This window comes from Crocodylus porosus, unplaced genomic scaffold (genome assembly GCF_001723895.1).
Source record: "Crocodylus porosus isolate Cpor-Errol unplaced genomic scaffold, CroPor_comp1, whole genome shotgun sequence".
In the NCBI taxonomy this organism is placed as follows: domain Eukaryota; kingdom Metazoa; phylum Chordata; order Crocodylia; family Crocodylidae; genus Crocodylus; species Crocodylus porosus.
The window spans coordinates 105176975-105192858 of NW_017728943.1; the positions used below are offsets into that span (position 1 = coordinate 105176975).

Below are 15884 nucleotides of genomic sequence, written 5' to 3' on the forward strand. Positions count from 1 at the left end.
TTTATTGGAAGGGACTGTTAGTAGAGTTAAGGGAATATAGGGCATGAAAACAAAGATACGCATGACCAAAGCTGTGCATGGCCTTGAAGATTAGAAACGTGAAAAAGTTGAGTATTGATGAAAGGATTTGAAGAGGGGAATGACATGGATGGGGCTGTGTGTATTTTATAGGCAATTTTATTACTTGCCTCATTCAGAGTGTCCTGTACTTGCCTTCAGATGTTTAGCTTCAGAAAATTCCATGTTTATAAGAAGGCTTCTGCTTGTTTTGAATATGAAAGTATGTGAAACGTGTCTAATTGTGTAGAACAGGCCTGTCCCACATACGGCCTGCAGGCTGCCATGCGGCCCACCAAGCCATTTTCTGAGGCTTATGGTGCTGCAACTGGAAACTAAAGTAAACACTGGTTACTTCTGTTTCTACCCCTTGTCCCTGGAGCAGCTTCCTAATGGCTGCTGAAGGGCTGGAGAAGGAACAAGGTTCCCACATGCACCACAGATTGACATTGCTGACGCGGTGCGGCTCCTCCCCTCCCCCCTCGTTTCATGGTGTCCCTTCCTCACCCTACCCCTCCCTTCCTCATTTGCATGCCAGCTCCTCCCCTCTCCCACATTGCAGGGGTTCCGTTCCTAGCCCTGCCCCTCCCTTCCTCATTTGCATGCCAGCCCCGCCCTGCGCCAGTCCCCACCAGCCACGTGGGCTGGAGCAGGTCACGGAGCAGCAAGGGGCGCGGATGCTGGCTCGGAGGGATGCTGCGGCCGGGCCTGTGGGAGATGCTGCTGCCACTGCTGCTGTGACTGTCAGGGTGGGAAGCCGGTGCCGCTCCCGCCTGCCCCTGCGCCCGTAGACATTGCGCTGGGGGTAGTGAGTCGCAGGCCCCAGGGAGGGGGGCGGTCTCTGCTGCTTGGGCTTGGGCTTGGGCTCAGGCTCAGGCTCGGGCTGCCCCAGGAGAGAGGGAGCAGGGAGGTGTCCCTGCACATCCTGCACCCCACTGTTCCTGAGTCCCCCACATGTCCCCCTGGCTCCTGAGCCCAGGCACGCAGGTGTGGGAGCATCCTCGAGGCCGCCCAGATGGCAAGGAGGACACGGCGGGGTCAGGCAGCACCCCTTGACCCCTGCGCCCCCCAGGTCGCATGAGCGCCCGCTTCTGGCCCATGGGGTGATCAAAAGTTCATGATCTGGCCCCACACTCAAAAAGGTTGGACACTCCTGGTGTAGAACGTATACACTGTCATGCACAACAACATTTGCATGTACTCTAGTTGTAGTTACCAGTACATCAGCACTCTTTAAAACATCTCTTCCACAGTAAGTAAATGTTTGGTTACATGTGTTTCTGTGCTGAACTCATTTATGTGGGGAAAGGATGAAGACCTCAGTTTAGCAGGGCTCTTAATTTTACAACTGCATATCACTGCCATAAGAATACCTGGCTAAGGTTACAGCATCAGCATTCTGCGGCAAGATCTGGGATCTAGATCAGTGGTGCTCAGCTGCCTGGCCGTGTGGGTCAGATGAGTGACATGGGGCCAGTCTGTAGGCCTGATCCAGCATGAGTTCAGCATGTTGTTGATCCAGGGGTGCAATTCAGCATACCAGCCCGGCCCTGCATGCCAGATCCAGCTACCGAGTTACCCCTTACGCTGGCGCAATCCAGTACACAGGGCCACATCATCCAGCCCGCAGGGTTCCTCATGGGTCCAGAAATTTGGCAGTGGAGGTGTAGTGGCAGCATTAATTTCCGCAGTTGTAGAATCCACCCCCTCAGCCCAAATGCCCTCCTTGCAGCATAGATTCAGCATCACTATTGGATTAACTCGGGCTCTTTGTTGTCCAAGCCCAGTGAAATCTGAAAACCCTAATAAAGAAACAGCAAAGTGTGAGGACAGGAGCTAGCTCCATTCCACCTCTTCTTCTTCCCCCACCTGGGTTGTCACTCTGTCCCTTCATGCTACCTGATCCTGAACTTTTTGTTGTTTGCTGCTTCTCAGCTCTCTCGCTCTCTCGCTCAATCTCTCTCTCTCTCTCTCTCTCCATCCCTGTTTTTTTTTATATCACTTCTGCCTATAAGGTGTTTGGTAAACTTTCAAGCTCTTTAAATTCTACTCTTGGCTAGGAGTCAGATACTGGAAAAAAGAAATCAGCTTGATAACATTGCATGGAAGGAAGGAGGTGGGCAAGAAGCCATGCAGCAGCTTTGAAAATCAAGAGTTTAATCTCTGCAGGGTCAAAGTCAATGGAATAAATTCCCTCTGCATCATCCTGCAGACTGCTGTTCAAAGCCTGAAGCAGTATGGTGTGTGTCTTTATCTTTTTGAGAGAAAGTTTACACCTCTGATTTCTCAAAACCTCCAAGTTTTACTTCTCTTTGTGGTAAAGGCTTTTATTTCTGTGGAGAAAAATAACATTCCCTGACAATGTCTGTAAGCAGAATATTTGGGCTGTGCAGACCCAACTGATGCAGCATTGAGTTCTGCTGTCTCATTATAAAAGGACACAAGTATACTGGAGCCTTTAGTCCTTGTCTCACTAAGGCAAGAACAAAAAGGACAGTGATTCTCAACCAGGGTGCCACAACACTTTTGGGGTGCCATGTGGTCCTTTTAAGGGTATCATGGTGTGCTGTGTATAATTAGCACTGTTAGGTATACACACACCTACATGATTCATAAGATAAACCCACATATTTCAAATAGGTATCCATAGTGTCAAAACCCCTCTGACCTGTTTTGGTCTTTCAGAGTTCTTTGCAACAGAAGAATTCCTCTAATATTTTTTTTCCCTTGGTCAAAAAGACAAGTGAAAGCTCAGAGGATTTGCCTTGGGTCTAAAACAGTTGAGGTTGACGTGAAAGGAAGGGGAAAGAATGCTCCCCTACTGCAAGGAAAAAACCTACCCCAAAATAATCTTGTGTGGAGAACAGAGTTATGCCCTCTGTTTCTGATACAATTATTCACATATCTGTTGATTTTTTTTTTTTTAACTTGTCTTGCCAGGAAGAACTATTCAGTGCTGGGGTATGCGAGCATCCTGTAACCCTGAGTTGGTTGTTTCTTTCAGGTCAAAGCCACTGGACAGGAACTTTTCCAGCAAGTTTGTGATTTAATGAAGATTAAAGACCCTCATTTCTTTGGTCTAAGTATTGTTAAAAGTAAGTTCTGTGCACAGAGTAAATGACTTCACAAATGTCCACGGACACATTTGTATATCTCTTGTGTGTGTATTAATGTTTTGGCCACACCATGGGGAGGACACAAGGAGAATGTATTGTGGTACTGTCACAAACTGTGGTACGTTATCCAAAACCTTTGTAAAGTTTTTTGATCGTTGTTCCATGAGCAGATACATTTAAGGGAGATGAAAGAGGGTCAACTATTTAATCTTGTTCTACCTTTTGGATGTTTCCTGTAGCTAAGTTGTTTGCCAACACTTTTGCTGTTGAGTGAATTCAAAGTGTCAGTTGTTACACAGGAGATGAAATGTAATAGGACTCTGTGGCTAGAAGCATAACACATTTTCTAAAGCCACAAATTGCAAAGAATGCTTGTAAAAATGTAAGGGCTTTCAGGGGGAAGGGAGATTTGAATGTGCAGGATTGGCTAGACCAGGCTATATCAATGGTCAATATAAGCCGATGTCCTGTCACTGAGAGGGGTCTGTACCTGATATATCTAACAGGAAGTAAGCTATCCTGCTGTAGGCTGATGTAGAATAATTTACCATTTAAGTTGTCAGCTGTCAGAGATTGTCTTGGTTCCCATAGCTTGAGGAGATTTATACTCCTTCCAAAAATGGTCGTTTTTTAATATTTAGATAATATTATTGTCATTCATACAAAAAGAGGGACTTTTTCAGTCCCTCTCAGTATGACTGTGGTGATCTCTTACAGCAGTGAATTCCACAGGGTAATTCTGCATTATGTGAAAGAACTATTTACTTTCAATTGATTTTTGAATTTTCTACCTTCATGATTTTTATCAAATATTCCCTGATTCTTGCATTAAGGTACTTCTGAAGGCATTTACATTTGAAGACAATATATCGATATAACTTCCTTTTGATATGGAATCAGATCAAACTAAATCAAAATAAACTTGCCTTACTTTGGATTTCGTTAGCCACCTAGCGCGTTCCGTTCTCATAACCAATTCAGTTTACAGGTACATCTGTAGTTTAAACCACAGTGTGTTTGTTTTCTGGTTTTTGGGGTGGGGTTTATCAACAAAAACTAAAAGGTTTAATTTTACATACACTCACTCTGCTCTGTATGAGAAATTACTCCTATCACTCCAGTGTTAGCTTCCTTCATTCCTTATCTCATAATGTTCAAGCTCCTGTTCCATCTTTGCAAGGACCAGTGTAATTCCATCCCTGTCTCCATCTCCACGCTTATTTTTCTCCCAATCTGCTGCTCCCTCCTACTCTTTGCTTAGTTTTTTTCTTTTTTAACCTTACTTGCCTGTTCACCTTTACATTTTCGTGCTTTCAGTCTTGTGTGTGTGGTTTGTTTGTTTTTTTTGAGGGAGGGAGGTAGGTTGGTTGTTTCTTGCTACTCCTTAGCATGTCTACAGGTTCATTAATGCACCATAGTTATTGCATACTAAGTTTAGTACTTGGATAACCAAGTACTAATTAATGTGAAATAACTTGCAGTAGTGCTGATGCATGGGTTTTTAGTGGCACTAACTGTGCAGTAGCCTAATATTACTGTGCAGTAATGTGTTAGCATGGTTTTTGGCTGGCATGTTACTGCACAGTGTTACTAAACTACTACGCAGTTAACATCTCGTATAGACATGCCACTTGTGTAGTTGTGTTTGGAGCAGTCTCCCTACCCTCTCTCTTTCTCAAGAGTAAGGACTGTGGAAGGTGACCGTATGCTAAGGGAAGTTGAACATTGCTATAGTTTCTTGTTTTGGTTTTGTGTTGTGGGAATGCAATAGAATCTGAACACTCTTAGTCCTGTTACACAACAGATGTAGTGGAAAGGATACCAAAGCAAAGCAGTAGCAATATCTTTGTGTTCTAGTAAAGAACAGAGTCTGCCAGTAACTTAAAATCTTCACACACTCCTCCAGTTACTGAAATGCTTTATCTGTATGGAGCAAAGATTCTCCAGATGATGTTGCTAAAAGAAAACATACCTTTCCCTATTACAGCACACTGCAGGAGTCAAATAGCCTTTGCCCTTAAGTTTTTATGAATGTTCCACTCTGGTTTGTCTCAGCTCAGTTGGCCAAAGCTGTGACGGGGCTGAGCATGCGCCCAGCCTGGCTTCTTGCTTTACTCCCCTTGAGTGTTTCAAGGGCCTGGATGAGATGGAGGCCAGACTTTTTTGCTTTTTGTTTAAGGACCTCATGGTATACTGCAGTGGGGAGGTTTCTTTTATATCAACTCTGTTACAATAGCCCATGAGCAACTTGCAGTCTTTCATGAATTTGTCCACACAGCATTCCTGCGAGGAAGGAATGCATGGTTATTCTCAGGATATAACTGAGAACTTTGCCACAGAGAAGCTAGATGGCTTTCCCCAGTGTCACATGGGGTGATTGGCAGAACAGGTAGTTGAAACCAGTTCTCCCAAGACTAAGGTCAGGAGTGGTCCAGCTGTGGCTTCCAAAAAAGAGAAATAACTACATTTAGAAACATCTCTATTTCTTTTAATCTCTGTTTTTTGTTTTTGGTTTCCTTTTGTTTTTTGCTCAGTTAGACTAAGAAGCCACGTAATATGGCTTGGGGCACATTCATATCAAGAGTTTTGTCCACAGCTAGAAGGATTAGAAAATGTTGACTACCCCTCTTGACCATTCTCCTTTAATTTCTTCAGCCCCTCGGTGGGGAGGACAAGGTAGCTTTGGAAACATTTTTGGTCATAACATGGTAAGGTTGTGGTACAGAAGCAGCTGATAGCCACTGTACTGTCCAAGATTTAGCTCCAGAAATCAAGCAGCAGCAGCACTGCTTCACCCCCACCCTCCACTACCACCATCCCCACCCAGCTGCTGAAATGGAAAGGAGGATTCAAACATGGGCATGCAAGCCTCTGATCTGGGGGATTGTTTACTGGGTGGCCTCCAGGTTTCTCTGGTCACAGTACTAATGCTGCTTCCATGTTTATCCATGCCAGCTCTTTGCCACTAGCAGGGACATGCACTGTGCTGTGCACTGACTTGTTTCAGTGGCTTAAAGCAGGGCTGTCCAACTGGCAGGCTTCATGCAGCCCTTGAGAGGTTAATTTGTGGGTCTGGGGCTCCCACCTGGCTGCTGCTCACTCCCCACCCCCATTGCTTTGTTTGGAGCCGCAGATTAGGTCTTCAGGCTCTCTGTCCTCCTCTAGCTTTCACTTCTCACCCCCACCCCAGGGGTAGCCTGCAGCTGGGGAGCTGAGAGTGGGGGCTGGTGTATCCTGCAGTGCAATATGGTGGGAGGGTGCCTGCACAATCTGGGGCAGAGGGACCATGGCCTCTGCTGATGTGGACCACATGGCATGTGGTCTCTGGCCACTTAGAAGTTGGACAGCCCTGATTTAAAGAATAGAGAGTTGAGGGGAGAGTATTTAATAGAAGAACAGTGACAGAAATAGTAAGCAGATGTTCTTCTGTTGCCAATTCCAGCTTGTGCTGCAGATACAGCATTCCGTACCTCTTCCTCCCTGGATAAAGCTTTCACTGCTGTGAAAATTAATCAGGCCATCAAGGAAACTAATCTACCTGCTTGCTCTTTGCAGAGGGAAATGAGGGGCCTTGGATCTCTTTGCACTGCTGCTCACCGACTTGTTCTTCGTGGATATTTTTCAATACTAACTGCATTTTGGGGGAAGTCTCTCCCAGCAGAGGTGGTACAGTCACCATCCTTGGAGGTGTTCAAGAGGAGGCTGTACAAGCACCTCCATTGAGCTTCTTTGAGCCCAATAACCTCCTGCCCATGGCAGGGGACTGGACTGGACTTGATAGTCTTACAGGTCCCTTCTGGTACTTTTTGTTTCTATGATTCTAATTCTCTTGAGTCCTGCAAAGACCTGGAGAAGCTTGTAGATCGGCAGCCTGAAAAGCTTGTGAACAGAAGGTGCACCACAGTACTTAGAGGGGTGGGACAAGCAATTTGGATAGTGGAAAAACTTGCGAAAAATCCCTTGTTATACAGCAAAGGAATGTGCTTTGTTTGGCAGTATCATTCTTCCTTACTTAGACTGCAGTCTTATGAGTTTGAGTTTTAAGAAGCGACTCTGGACCTGCTAGAAAGGAATGTGAAAGCTTTTATACACATTTATAATTTCTTAGAAGTCTCATACCACCTGCAAGTGGATTTCAGTCGGTGTGCATCCATTACTTCTATAACAGTCTGATGACAAAACACTGGCAAATAGCCTAACAGGAGGAGGATGTCTAAGGCTTTATACAGAAGCATGAAGAACATCACACCATGGGGTTTACATGTCCACTTGACCCACATCAGGATGTGGAAATACCTGAACATATATTCAAGTTGGATAGAAGAGGTATATATGGTTGGTTGATTGATTTTTAAAGTAAAAAAGCTTTACTTTTTTTTTTTCTTTTTTCTTTATTAAGTTTACTGTCCATGGTGAGGCAAGAATGCAGATTCAAATGCATGATACAGCATAGATGCAAACCACTCATTTTCTAATTGCTTTGTTTTAGTTTTTCATGTATATGGCCTCCCTTCTGAAAGAGTTCATAAGGAACGCAGCTCCCTGCAAGACTCTTGGTCTTATTGGTGTCCTCATCTGCTGAAAGAGAAACTAGGGGTTTGGACAATTTAGTAAGATGGGTTGCTCCTCTCTTTTGTATGCGCTATATTTTCTTAGCTATTTTCCCCTCTTACTCATTTGATTTCACACGAAGTGAACTTACACAAGTTAAAATAATCTTTACCCACTTGAAAATAAAGTACAGCAGTTATTGGAATGCAAATACATTGATCCTCTGGTTCCATCATGGATTGCTGACTATGCTGTGCCTAGTAACCTTCCACGAGCTGTGGTAAATGAAACCTTTCTGGTGATGCTAGGTATCAAGCCTTCTCTTTGCTCAAGTAGGAGTCCCATGACCATGCCATTCATGGACTTCCATAGGTGTCTTGCACCCTAGCTCTTTCAGCAGGGTTAGTCCTTTTTGATTCCCTGCAGGAGTTTTCTCCTTGGAGAGCTTTATAAAATTCAAAATGTATGCAGTGACTCACTTCAGTCTTTCCACAAATTAAGTTTAATTGTCAGCAAGCACACAGTAGCCAGATATCTGGGTTAAAATAACAAAGGAGGCCTGTAGGCATGAATCTTACATAACCTTGCTTAACTAAGCAGCCATGAAACCCCCGGCCCCTAACAGCCCGAGCTGGGGGAGACAGCCTGCAGCTCTCGCATATTGATCCTTACCAGCATTTCTTTGGGAGTCCTCTCTTTCCAGTTTGTTAGGGCTGCTTCCCTTGCAGCTTCAGATCCCTTTTTTCAGCTTTTCTGTCTCAAAAATTTGCCTACCCATATCGCAACCAGGCAATAACCATTCAGCCAGGCCAAAGACAGGCTTTACAATCAGCATGATAGGAAAGTATTGGGTAGCTGAGTCAGTTCAGTCTCTTCCTGGTATGCCAGGCAGCAAGTTCCATGTAGGTGCATAGCTCCTTGTTACAAAAAAGTAGTTGGGTAAAGTGAGTTGAACATAATATGAAAATGCAGAAATCTTCTACTTTTTCTCTATCTTTCTCCTTCTGAAAAGAGACCAACCACCAGTGTCAATCCTCAAATGGCCTGGGGAAATTCCTGTTCCCCTTTTTGAAGCAGTGTCTTCTGCTGTATTTGCTCTCCCCTTAACAGGAATTACTTCCTCGCCATGTTTTTGGAGCAGCTTGACCCTCAACCTTCTCATCTGATGAAGGCAAGTGAGAGGTGAAGGTTTACTGTAGCCAGTAAAATACCACATACAAAAATACAGTAGCAAAGATACAGTAGTACCCACTAGGACTGTGTGAAATTTCACCGAGTATTTCGTTTTGAGCTTGAAATGCCAAAATGAAACAAAAAGCGTCAAAATAACTTTGAAACGAAATGAGGGCACTCGAAACTTTCAGAGCAGCCAGGTGGTAGGAGGCAGGGGAGAGCCAGGCCTGTGCTCCAAGCAGCTCCGCAACCCATGTAGCTCAGCCCAAGCGGGAGCACAGCCCTGGCTCTCCCCACCCCCTGCAGTGCTCAGCTCTGCCAGGCCCATGGAGCACAGCACCAGCTCTGTCCACCTCCTGCTGCTCTGTGGGGCTGGCGGAGCCAGTCAGAGCACAGCTCAGTGGTGAGAGGTGGGCAGAGCTGCGGCTGCACTCCACCTCCCGCTGCCGGGCTGAGCTCCATGGAGCCTGGTGCAGGCTGTGCCCAGCACTGGTCCCAGACGGCAGCCTCCTGTCATCCAGCTCAGATCCAGGGGCCCACTCCAACGGGAGGAGTCTAGCACAGCCTGGCAGCCCTCCTTGGGGTGCAAGCCCCTGGATCTGTGCCCCAGATGAGAGGCTCAGGCTGCCTCTGCCACCTGGGACTGGTGCTGGGTATGGACTGTGCCCAGCACCGGACAAGATTGCTGCTGCCCCAGACTGAGCCTCTTCTCATCTAGTGCATAGATTTAGGGGTTCATACCCCCGAGAGAGTTGCTGGGCTGTGTACCAGATGAGGGGAAGCTGCCGCTGCTGCCTGTCCCAGGCAGATTTTCTCCAGTGCTGGGTGCAGCCTGTTCCAAGTGACAGGGCAGACTCCTCTCATCCAGGGTGCAGATCCGGGGGCTTGCACCCCTGGGAGGGCTGCCTAACTGTGCCAGACTTCAACCAGGGGTATGAGCCTGCGGATCTGCGTGCTGGATGAGGGGAGGCTGCCCTGTTGTCCGGGACAGGCAGCAGTAGCAATTTTCTCCAGTGCTGGGCTCAGCGTGCACCGGTGACAGGGTAGCCTCCTGTCATCCGGGGCACAGATCCAGGGGCCCGCACCCCCAGGAGGAGTCTGGCACAACTCTTCTGGGGGTAGGGGCCCCCAGATATGCACCTGGATGACAGGAGGCTACCGCTGCCAGCAAATTTGAGGTGTACTTTCCAAGAAACCTCTGCACCTATCTCCTTGAAACTTGGCAGGCTTCATGCCCTCAGAAGGGGCTTCCATCCCTGCAATTTGCATCCTAATTAGGCAACAAATGACAACATTTTAGGCATTTTCATGATTCCCCATTATAGCTTATAGGTGAAACGTCGAAACAGTTTTGATGAAACAAAACACTGTCCCTTCAAAACGTCGAAATGGACATCGAAACAAAACAATAGTGTTTCACACAGCCCTAGTACCCACACTGTTGGAAGATGCTCCTTTTTTGTTAATCATATTTTTTTTTCTTCAAGGCAGCTTTTCTTTTTCCTGTTTGGCTCTGCAGTAAGGGTTTCTTTCTTATTTAGCATTGTATCTTGATTTTTGAGAGACTGGTTTTGCTGACTGTGCTCTACTGTCAATCCTAGATGAGCCAGGTCAGCTGCTACTTGACTGTTTCCCCCACCTCTTACAGTACGTTCTCTTTCTAGAACGCAGTTGAGCATTTTCATGACCTCAGATGCACGCTCCAATCAGATCTGGCTCAGCATAAACAATGGCACTGATATATGCTAGGGCACTTTCCTCCTTTCCTGTTGGTGAATTGATCTACCAAATGCAAAAAGATGGATAAGGCCTTGTTTTACCTTTTGTGTATTAGGAAGGAATGCAAAAAATCCTACTGAAGGTATTTCCAATTTGGTATCTGAGTCCTAGGTTGCTTGCATCTTGCCTTTCCAGAGGTCTGTGGTGGTAGGGTAGTGTGTCTAGAATTTGTCTAGCATATAGGCATGGGGTATGTTGGATATTGTGAAGACCTTAATAGTTCTGTAATTTTAAAAAGTTGATCCAACAGTTCTTTTAGTATAGGGGTTCCCAACCTCCAGGCCTTGGCCAGGTGCCAGGTCATGAAGGGTTGGCTGCTGGCCTGCAGGAGGGCTGGCTGCCAAACCAGAAGTGACCACAGACTGGCAAACCATGGACTGGAAGTGACTGGCGTACTGCGGACAGGCAGCCAACCCTTTTTTTTATACTGAGCATAAAAAAGGGTTGGCTGCCTGCCCGCAGTATACCAGCCACCGCTGGTCCGCAGCTTGCTGGTGTTTGCTGGTCCTCCACATAAAAACGTTGGGAACCCCTGTTTTAGGGTACTAACATCATGGATGAAAACTACTTAAGGCCCATCGGTTGAATTGCCTTTGGTTCCACCTTGCCTGTGTTCTCTTTACCACATGCTAGCCTGTCTTCCCAGTGATTGTTTTTGAGCAGTGTACATCTAAATGAGAGCATTGGTCTTCATCTTTACCAGGTGGAGAATGCTTTTGATGTGTCCAAGCTTACTGGAACACACCTGGAGCAAGTTAAAAAGTGATGCAGCAAAGGGCACTGTGCTTAAAAGCAAGATGTTTGCTATGTGGAAGTCCATCCTTGCAGTAATTTGCATTTATCTGCATCTTAATCTCCTGGATGCCTGCCTTTGTGATTAGTTTTACTCTTGTAATATAATTCAAACAATCAAATGACTTAACAAAGCACTTAGGGTTGTCAGTTAGGGCAGAGTTCTGGCTTTTATCAGCACTGGTCTCTTGCTTTCCTGAGGTCTGAGAAATTTCTTGGTGGCATTGGCGTAAGAGTTGCGTATGTAGCCAGAGTCTCTGAAAGGAGACTGCCTTATCACAAAGGTAAAATTGATATTGAGACACTCAGGGATGCCATTTTGAAGGGCTCTTAAAAGCCAGGTTTGAGAAAGGGGGGAGGAAAAATGTCAGCTGCACTCTGCAACATACCTGGAGACACAGGTGAATTTCTTGGACCTGCACTGCCTTGGTGAAATGCAAGTTCCTTTGACTGTAGCAGTTGCTCCCATGTACATCAAGAGCATGAAATCATATGCCTCTCTGAATGAGTGTAGTTTCTAAGGTGCTTCCCTTCTCTGCAATGTTCCTCAAATAATTTGAGCATAAGAGTTGCTGGCCTGTCATTTTACAGAGTAGCTGTAGTGTCTCCATAAAATCCAACAAACACTATAACTGCAGGACTTGTGTGTGCATGTGAACAGGCCTGCAGGGGCCAGGTCTTCCATTTGCCTTAAATTCATAACTTTTTTTTCAAACCAGCTGATCTAGGGCAACCCCCACAGTCCCTGTCGAATTGCACTGGAGTCCTCCTGAAATGGTAACTGCATTTCCAAGCAGTTCCTTCTGGCTATGTTCTTCAGTAGGCAGGACTATGTCCACACCTCTACAGGTGCTGACTTTTTTGTTTTTGCCAGGGGGGCCTAAGATGATGGACATGTGGAAAGATTTTGCACATTTCAGGTGACAGCCCCCTTCCCAAGGGGGGACCAAGGTGCGGGGACCCATGTTCTTGACGCTTCTGTGCACGTCTGCAAAATGGAGTACTTCTGAACCACAGACAACTTAACCAGCTGACAAAGATCTGTAAGCTTTGTTGCTAATCCATTAAAACAGAAAAAAATACGTGTACTGAGCACAGGGGAGGGAGAGAAAAAGCCTCTTTGTTTTTGCAGATTGAGGATTACACTGCGGGTTGGCATTCCAGTGTATTAACGTGGTTAGAGGAGGAATGTGATGCAGCATTCCTGGGCTGAAGGGAGGACCAAGAGGAGTCCAGGCCAGCTGGAGAAGAGGGGGAGAGGCAGGGAGGGCTGCCCCTAGGTGCTGTGGCCAGTATTTGTTACCTCTTACCATGGTTTATGTACGTGCACAGTGTAGCTCAAGCTCTGACTGGCCAATATTTTGCCCCTGCCACAGGCCCTGGACTAGGCTGTCTCTTTCACCTGTTCAGTCCAGTTGCAGAAATAGTTGAGTGCAGTAGGTGTGAACTGCCCCTCATCTTTGTGCAACTGTTTTGTCTGCTTCTCTTCCTTCATAGGCCTTGGTATCCGGGCATCCCAGAGCATAATGCCCCATCTCTGATTCCTCTGTGAAGTGTTTCTGTATACAAATAACATGGGTGACTGCCTACTCATTGGACTGGATTGCCCTTGGGAGACCCCAAGGGTTTTGTGGGGAAGTACTGCATAATTTAAGGATGCATCTGTGAAATTACTTAAGGCATAATTACTTTATGATCCTAAAATATAGGAAAGTAGAGCTGGAAAAGACCTTTTGAGATTACCTAGTCCAGCCCCTGCTCAAAGCAGGATCACCCTTACCTAAACCTCAACCCGGTGTCTGGATGACCTGCCCTTGAAAATATCCAAGGATGCAGATTCCACCGCTTCACTAGAGAGCCTGTTCAATGCTTCATCACCCTGAGAATCAGAAAGTTTGTCCTGATCTTCAACCTAAATTTCCTCTGCTGCAGTTTGAGGCCATTGCTCCTAGTCCCATAGCCTTTTCCTGGTGGCTGTAGGGTATCTCTATCCTCTTTATAATTGCACTATCTGTCCTTTCTTAGTAAAGTATGGAACAGTTCTAGTTAACATGGATGGTTAGTTTGCAGGGTTTTAATGTCTGTTGAAAAAGAAACACAGATGCAGAAAAGTTTTCTATGAGGATGACCTCCTTTGAAATCAAATAGCTGTGGTGTAATTTAGGGCAATCCATGGCTTTCAAACATGCTCCAGTCCATAATGTGGCCAAAGGATTATCTGTGTATGCTACTGTCCTTTCCATTCACCTTTGTGTTGCATCAAAGAGAATGAGCTAAATTTGATGAATTTGTATTTCCCATTTCCTCTCCCCCCTCTTAAACTCAGCTTTGGACTAGACAAGAAGCCAAAGCTTCTAAGTTTGGGGATGGGAGGGTTAACTCCCATTTCAGGTTTTTTAGTTCTTTCCTTTGGTACTTGTGTCCTCTCTGATTTAACCTTTTTCCTAAATGAGAACAGGGAATAGACTGACTGGTCACATGAACGTGCTTAGCTGGTAGTGCCTGAGAAGCCTGAAATATTTATGAGTTCTCTTTTTGAAGAGACTGGAGAAGAGTTGGACAACATCTTTCTGTGGCTGAATTGTGATTTGATTTTGGTGCATTGGTTGTGGAACAAAATTAGGTTTGAAAAGACCATGGAGCAGTTTGAAGATGCTTGTTGTTCACAGGGTCCTGGAGGTGACATGCTCTGTTTATTCATGATAGTCAGGTTTTCTCCATTTCTTACTCTGCATTGCCCCAAACATATGAGGAAAATTGGGGAAATGGCAAGCTTTTAAGTTTCCAGTTTTGATGACACATTCTGGAGGAGGAGTCTCTCTCTGTTTTCATTTGAGGGCCACAACTGGATAAGAAATACGTGAGGGAGTAGATCCCATTTGTTGTTCCCATCTCGCCCTACCGATGTTATGTTGGTGATGTACTATATACCAGCTTGAGTAAGGTGAGAGATTGATGAGGCTTTCCTTTGTAAAACTGATTTGCTCTACTGGTTTAACAATTAAGATTCGCTCAGTAAGCTGTTACTTGTCCCTGATATGATGGGTTAACTTGAAAAAGCAAGCACTGGGTGTGATTGTGGAAGATGTTTGGGCACCTCCATTATGATTCAGCAGCTTGCAAGATTTAGGTCTATATGTGACACTCCATCCATGGGCAAAGCAACATACGATCAGAGAACAAAGACCCTTTTCCTTGTGCCCTCACTGTATTCCCTCATTGGTGCCTGTCCAGTCAAACTCTGAGGTTACTTTTACTATTATTCAGATGCACCGTTGGAAAGCTCTGTTATGCATGCTTTCCCCAAAGCCTCTCTCAGAAGAGAATTTCCATTTCTGCAACAGCCACCATTTTTCCTCTTGTCTTTTTCAGACAATGAATATGTGTTTATGGACCTGGAGCAGAAGCTTAGCAAGTATTTCTCAAAGGACTGGAAAAAGGAGACAAGTAAAGTAAGCCAAAAGGTTTGAATTTTGAAGACTATTACTGTAATGCTGCCCTAACTTAATTAAAAGCAAGTTCTCACACTGAGGTCTATACTGGGGCTCTGTGGAGAGCTGGTTAGTTACCTGGGGCTAGGACTCCCCATTTTCAGATGCTAAACTACATTAAAAGGAGCAAAAATGCCATTGATTACTTTACACTTGTACGAAGTCCATGTTGTAGCTGGCACAGGGATGTTATTCAGTTGTTGTCATCTTCACATGCCTTGCAGCGACATATAGATTATGTTATAGGTAATTATGATTAGAAATAATTGTGCCACCACAATTATGTTGTTCAGTTGAAGGGAGGAGGTCAGCTAGTTAGTCTCCCCTTTGACCATGATCCACTCCATGAAAAGATTTGGGAATACCTCCTCAACAAAATCAGACCAGCCCTAAAGGACTTTGCACAGCTGCTCAAAATAACCTACTGCCACAGGGCATTTAAACTTAATGTACCGGAGATGCAGGTGCAGTTGTTCTTCAGAAGCATGCGGAAGAGCAATAATAGTAGGAAGGATGCTTATTTCCATTAATAAGAGCCTACATTTCTTAATGTTAGCTTAAATGTCAAGAAAAAAATTGGATGAAATAAGGCTCATCCTTACACAAACGATTCTATCTGTCAAGTCTGGATTTTTTTTTAATGTGCAAATTCCCCTACCCCATGTTCTTTATACATCATAAAAAACCAGAGGAGCAAAAAAAAAAATATTTGTATGTATGTATATGTGTGTGTGTATATATATTTTAATTCAATTAAGGGTCTCCGTTAAGTTTCAGACATTTTTGTACTCATGTATAATGTGCTATACCTCTTTAAGAATATTTTTTGTTCACTGAATATGCTTGCAATTCCCACTGCCATGGGGGTATGAACACACAAAGGTACTGCATGACTGTGGCTATACAGGGCAGGCCTGGAAGCAGT

The 15884-nt window shown here is 45.2% G+C and overlaps 1 protein-coding gene across 3 annotated transcripts in view; it reads left to right on the top strand.

Annotated features, from left to right (window-relative positions):
* The window catches only part of FRMD1 (FERM domain containing 1), a 44941-nt gene that overhangs the window by 6170 nt on the left and 22887 nt on the right, over window positions 1-15884 (top strand). For 2 of the 3 annotated variants that reach the window (XM_019549948.1, XM_019549950.1), the window contains 2 exons: window positions 3062-3152; window positions 14841-14932. In XM_019549948.1, the coding sequence (XP_019405493.1) occupies window positions 3062-3152; window positions 14841-14932 (183 nt within the window). The remainder of the gene's footprint in view (window positions 1-3061; window positions 3153-14840; window positions 14933-15884) is intronic. The other variant, XM_019549949.1, reaches the window with a different exon arrangement.